The sequence below is a fragment of the Toxorhynchites rutilus genome, chromosome 1 (genome assembly GCF_029784135.1).
Source record: "Toxorhynchites rutilus septentrionalis strain SRP chromosome 1, ASM2978413v1, whole genome shotgun sequence".
In the NCBI taxonomy this organism is placed as follows: Eukaryota; Metazoa; Arthropoda; class Insecta; order Diptera; family Culicidae; genus Toxorhynchites; species Toxorhynchites rutilus.
The window spans coordinates 174499244-174506003 of NC_073744.1; the positions used below are offsets into that span (position 1 = coordinate 174499244).

At 42.7% G+C, this 6760-nt stretch overlaps 1 protein-coding gene across 11 annotated transcripts in view; it reads left to right on the forward strand.

Annotated features, from left to right (window-relative positions):
- Window positions 1–1244: 1244 nt before the first annotated feature.
- Window positions 1245–6760, forward strand: part of LOC129780195 (tropomodulin) — a 139348-nt gene continuing 133832 nt past the window's right edge. For 3 of the 11 annotated variants that reach the window (XM_055788481.1, XM_055788561.1, XM_055788243.1), the window contains exon 1: window positions 1245–1989. In XM_055788481.1, the coding sequence (XP_055644456.1) occupies window positions 1912–1989 (78 nt within the window). In that variant the 5' untranslated portion in view covers window positions 1245–1911. The remainder of the gene's footprint in view (window positions 1990–6760) is intronic. The other 8 variants (XM_055788798.1, XM_055788721.1, XM_055788868.1 and 5 more) reach the window with 6 other exon arrangements.

Genomic DNA, 6760 nt, shown 5'->3' on the forward strand with positions numbered 1-6760 from the left:
GCTTGCACATGGAAGGATTGTGAGGAAGAGAAAATCGATACTCGTCTCTCGAAAATAAGGCGCGCGCACAGGAAGTCAGGTTCTGTGGCTCGATGAAGAGCAACAAATACATTTGCAACAGCGAAATTTATATTGATTTTCTTTATTTAATTAAAACATTATTATTTTTTTGTCGGATGATGTCTTTTCCATGTCAGATTTGTTAATGAAATACATCGGGAATGGAATATAACGAATGGTTTGCGTTTTTTTTTTTAAATTTTTGTCGGTGGTCATGAACTTGGCGCTCTAACCCTCGGTACGTCAAACACAAGTATGAACACAAGAGTAACGAACATTTCATGTATCTTCTGCCACGCAGGCGCTTCACGATTAGATCGTTAAAAGATTTAAACACACTTACAATACATTAGTTTTTTTTTATTTAACAACCAACATATTCACTAGAAATAATGTTTATGGCAGAACAACGTTTGCCGGGTCAGCTAGTTATTTTATATAAATTTTATATGAAAAAAATTTAAAAAAAAATAAATTTCTGCTAAAACAAGAAAAACGCGTTTTTCCAACGCCGAGTGGCAGATACTTTGAATTGGATATTGTTGAAAGATGTCTAAAACCAGTTTCCAGTTTCCAGTTTTGTATGCATACACCTGGTGAATTCTGTCAAAACGTCAGTGAGGATGTGCCTTTCACCCCAAACAACTACCAAGAATTTAAAAAAAATCTACTTACGCACAATTTGCAATCCCTACCTGTACCAGAAAACTTTACATCTCAATAACATAACAAACTGCTTAAACCCCTTCAATTCCAAAATGAATTCCGACCTGTTTCTGGCTACAATATCCCGGATCAATATAGCGACAGTTTGATGGACTTTAAGTCTTCATTAATTCCGACCATTGCAAGCTCTTCAAGCTAAGCTTCTCTTACGTCAACCAGCTGACGGCTATCGAAACAGATGACGATGACGTTTATTGCCGTGTACCTCGCACTCTCACTCTCACCAAGATCTCTTCTCGTGCCGGGCAGATTCCCGATCTCGCGACGCGCTGCGCACAGATTTTCCCGCTCAATCCCCGTCGAGGTTGCGCATCCTGTGAATGTGTGGATGTGAATTTTTCCGTGTGCCGCCACGACAACCACGAGTGCGAGAAAGCCCGACCGTCGGGATCAACCGACGACGACGACGACGACGATCAAGCGCGGACAGACATACGAGTTCCGCGCTATCACTGACAGTTGCGCGCTGTGCTTTCCGTGCTTGCCTATTCACAACGAGGCGCGCAGCATCCGAACCAGGCGGGGAGATAAACGGTGGTGATTTGCACGCAGGAAAAGAAAAATTGGGCAAAAAATTGTCACAGTCGCAGTGATTACGCGCAGTCGGATCGCGGGAAAAGTCGTGGAGTACTGGGAAGTGTCGCTTGGGAAGTCGTCCTCGCCCGAATAAAGTGTAGTGGACAGGTGGCCACGGCAAGATTTGGAAAATTTCTGGTCTTTTTTTCTCTAGTCCCGGGGGTATGACGGGCTGTTTTTTTCCCTTTTCTCTGTACCGCGGTGAATAAAGTGAACAGTTCGGAAAAAAAAATCGTGAAGCGCCTGTGTGGCAGAAGAGAATATTATGAAGGAAAATTGAAAGTTATTTATGTAACAAGTAATAATGCTGTGATACAATTTTTTTTGTATCGTTTAGTAAATAAAATTTGGCTTGTGCTTCCATAGGAAAAAAATCTCAGCTGTGTTTTCGAAGTGCAGAGTGTAAACAGTTAGCAGTCTAAGGAAAGCGGAAAATTTGGAAATTGCAAAATAAGCAGTTGAACCGAAAAGTGTAAGCCCAAGTGTTGTGATAGTATCTAATTTCTGTTGTTGCCGTTCGAGAGATAGTTCAAGGATTGGTCAGGCGCCATGGCGGACACCTATGAGGAATATGAGGAAACTCACACCGTCACGCGAAAATCGGTGACCACCTTCAGGATTGAGGAAGTAAGTACCCACAACTTTTGCGATCGATCACTGACATTGTGCATGCCACCAACCACGCTGCTCGCCCAGTGCTGCCATCTGGGGAAAAGTGCCGAGACTAGGCCCGCTGGGCAATTGACTTTATTTTTTTTTTGTTGTTGCACTTGTGTGCGTGTGCTTCTTCTCGCCAGCGCGTGCACTCTCGTGACCGACTGATCGCCAGTAGAAGGCAAGCAAAATGGCAGTAAAAATATTATAACTATTTTTAAATCCTCAGCAATACACGCAACACTCTGTCGGATAGCATGAACCTAAGAGCGCCGACAGAAGATACCAAGTGAATTGAAATATATTTATCTAGCGACAGTATGAATTTTGCCCTGGTTGAACTTGATAAAAACCACTTCAAGCCATGTTCAAGATATGCTATTTAATTTGGAAAAATTGTCAGATGGTCCCTTCACGGAACACATAACGATCACCGCTGACCTCAATCAATATCAACACAAGCCCCAATCAACGCCCACGGAAGGCCATCCGTACGACACGACGCCGTGTATATATATTTTTCCCGTCGTCCGGGATGATAGATCATCGGATGAAAACCACGGCCAATCGCCACCGGTACCGATGATCGGCAAGACGGGTAGACAAACAACCGAGAATAACATGTGAAGTGGTCCGAGGGATGAGCTTCGTAGCAAGGGGTTGAACGAGTGGGAGAGGGGGGGGGGGGTGGCAATGGCGTTTTATTGGGATATGCGTGAAAGAATTACAGCGACCTTTTCCTCGATAGACGCTGGCGTCCCTCGGAAACCTTGACAACGACGATGGATCGCGTGTAGCGAATTCTCGGTGACCATGATCCAGCCGAAACCTTCGGCTGCTTCTGAGCTGGTTTGTTGTGATGTTTGGCGCAGAATGGTATACGATGATATATCGATGCTGTTGATTGCCCCGCTGTCATCGATTATTTGAGCTGCGCTATAACCCTGATAAAGCCTGTTTAAGTCAGAATTTGGTCGCATAAAGTAGGATATCTCTCAGCATAGGAATAACGTACAAAAAAGGGAAGGATGTCTTTTTATAGATTTTTTAATAAGCTTTAAGGGAAAAACATGACTTTTTTCAGCTATTCGGATGATTTTTTGAACTTCGTTTTCGAACCATACCTTTGTGTGATGTTCTGAAGACACACTGTCATTTTCTGAAGACACTCCTCTTCGTAAACTTTTCCATCCATTGTTGTCGGCCCATTTTACATTGTTTTTATGTTTAGCAAAGAGTCGCTCAGTTTGGCTCACACAAATCTTGCCATTTCTGGAACCTACACGGTCTTTGATGACTTTCCTGGTTTCTTGGGATACCATTGTGAGCCGAGCTCGAACATCGAGTAATGTGTTGACCTTTCTTTCTTGAATGGTCAGGTGTTTTATTTGACCACTACAGTTGAGAGATGTTGCCGATCTTCAGGATAAGGAAAGATTCTGTGATGAGCTAGCTGGTATTACTGAGAGGCTCCCGGAAGGTGACTTCAGAATTCAAATAGACGACCTCAGCTTTGGCTAGAACAAGACGCCTCTCGTGACGCCATAGGGCATCGTAAATGACGAAGAAACACATCGAATCTTGAACCGCTTGTGAACCAAAGGCAATCTCTGATTATATCTACTGAATAGGTGCGCAAGAACTTGTTCAACAACAAAACTAATCAACTTATTACGAAACCTTACTCGTCTGGCATTAACATGATTTAGAATCATGAAATGAACCTTCTCAACCGCAACATCATCTAAGAGGTGTAACGGAGTACCAGACCTCTGTGAGCAGAGCTCTGTTCGATGGAGTTTTTTTTCTTCTGTATTATAGTGATTATCAACACTTTTGGCTGGTTCGTCACTTTTACTTCCATTTTGGAAGAAATTCGGGAGTCAGAATTGAACTCGTGATCTTTAGCGTGACAGGTACGTATGTTACCAGATCGCCTCCACTCGATGGAGTCTTGTTCAACTCCTGATGTGATCTGAATCCATGTTATCAGGAGCAGATCTGACGTAATGGTGAACAGGTACTCTCAAGCTGAAGGTCAAGAGTTCAATTCTCATCCCCTTGATCAACTCATAGTATAAGTTAGTATAAGGTAGTTAATTCTCCTTTCCCTTGTCGATGCTTTCGTATGCGGGCTAGCGAGAGTATGCGAGAATGAAAGCTATCGAATGTTTGGAGAGTATGTACGTGAGTGTACTTGAAACTAATCCCGAGTTAGCCACGGGTAATCGTTGACTCAATGCTGATCTATTTTGACGTAGAACTACGTCTTTCATTAAGGGTGCCAAATCAGAAAACAGGTCACGTTTTTATGAAATAAAGTTAACTTTAATAACTATTTTTGCCGCAAACGGATTTTGGCGACTGACATACCAAACGAATCGGAAATTCCCTAAGATTTGTTTTATATGCTATACATTGCAATCCCATAGTCTGTATATGGTTTAAATTGATGAAAATTGGAAGCAATCTCATTTCCTCATGCATGTGTTCTGTCATTTGTGTGCTTTCCCGAACAGAGCTGAGCTAACGAGCAACGAAGGGGAAATCGTGAGATTTAATATCTCCGTGAACAAAGGAAAAGAAGAAGAATGAAGGGAAATATGTGCCTGAAGTATAAACAGTGGATCTCGCTGAGGCAAACTTTCATTCATCGTGAGGACTCCGACTGAACAACATCGTTGCTGGGCAAACTGGACGGTGAGGGATCGAATGCCTTTCTCAAGGCATTGGGGGTGGAGGAGTGATACGAGGAAAAAGTAAAGTTTTCCGAGGGGTTTTTTTTTTGAAGGTTAGAGACGAATGAACTGAAGAAGTTTAAAGTCTCACATGTCTTAGTTTCGGATTGACTGACGCCATTGCATTAAGGTTCTGAGCTACAGAATTGTGTGGGGAATCATCAAGCTAGGCTATCGTCAGCCCACCAAGGAAATAAATGTTCTGGAATTTTGTCTGTGATTTGGTTTCGCATGACGGTAGTAAAACTCTCGCCACAAAGAATGACAGCTAAGCTGATCTAGACCGGTAATATTAACAAAAAGAATTTTTGAGAAGAGCGCATAACGGAGATAAGTGTGTGTATATTTAATTGCTTCAAGACACCAATATAAGGATATTTGTGTGCGTACGTGCGTGCGTTTTAACGTATTGCGCTGTTGCGGGTGAACATATCAATCCGAACGTGGCGACAAGAAAGGGAGATAGTGGGAGGGAAATATTCGCGCTAGGGTATTAGTAATGAATCTCTGCCGAGGCAAATATTCAGCCTTTTTCGAAGCAGTTGACGCTGTTTGTTTTCCGTCATCATAAAGGCTTCGTTGGTGCCTTTGATATTGCATCAATGCATTGAACTGACGCTATGGTGAAGCAGGTGTTAAGGTTGTGCACCAAAAAATTATTTGAGGAATACCAAGTTATTCAATAAGTTAGAAATTAATAATAATTTATTAATTTATTTGAGTACGCGTGCCAGTAGAAAAACTGCCTTCAACTAGGATTGCATTTGCGTTAATCTTGATCATAACGAAGCAGTGCTACTCTTTTCGAGGTTTTTGAGATTAACAGAAAGAGTTTACTTCGTTTATTTGGTTACCAAGGAAGTAAATGTCGTTCTGGAATTTTGTATGTGATTTGGTTTCGCTTGCCAGTAGCAAAACTTTCTCCACTAAGGATGATAACTACGTTTATCTCGAGCATATATTGTTCTGCGAGGAGAAAAATGAATCATCAAACAATAATCGTCAAATGATTCCATAAGAAAAAAATATTTCAGGGCGACCAATCTGGTAGAATGATTATTTCTAAAATTTCGTAGCATTATAAAATAATATTTGCAGTTGTAAACAAGCGACTTGAATTAAACTACAGCGTAGTTCTACGTCAACAATACGGTCGTGTCTTGGACACAACCTCCTATAATTTTTAAGTTTAAGTTATGTATCTATACAGCCATTCCATGTGGAACCGATATAAAGGGTGTGTCACATCAAATTGCATCACGGAAAAAAACGCTGTAGAAATTCGCCCAGTAGACCGATCCTTTTGAAAATTTTAGACAGTAAAATAAAAACTATTAAACAACTTTTGGCATTTTCTTTTTATTCATACTTCGAGCCCAAGCCCGTATGCTCGCACCTTCCTCTTTACCCCGTCCATAAGGTTCTGTACAACGTCAGGTTGTAGTTTTTTTTTGAACAGAAATCCATTTTCTCTTGAAGTCCGCCTCCGATTTGACAACTTTTGGGTTCTTCCGGAGGGCCTGCTTCATAATCGCCCAATATTTCTCTATTGGGCGAAGCTCCGGCGCGTTGGGCGGGCTCATTTCCTTTGGCACGAAGGTGACCCCGTTGGCTTCGTACCACTCCAACACGTCATCTGAATAGTGGCACGAAGCGAGATCCGGCCAGAAGATGGTCGGGCCCTCGTGCTGCTTCAATAGTGGTAGTAAGCGCTTCTGTAGGCACTCCTTAAGGTAAACCTGCCCGTTTACCGTGCCGGTCATCACGAAGGGGGCGCTCCGCTTTCCGCAAGAGCAGATCGCTTGCCACACCATGTACTTTTTGGCAAACTTGGATAGTTTCTGCTTGCGAATCTCCTCCGGAACGCTGAATTTGTCCTCTGCGGAGAAGAACAACAGGCCCGGCAGCTGACGAAAGTCCGCTTTGACGTAGGTTTCGTCGTCCATTACCAGGCAATGCGGCTTCGTCAGCATTTCGGTGTACAGCTTCCGGGCTCGCGTCTTCCC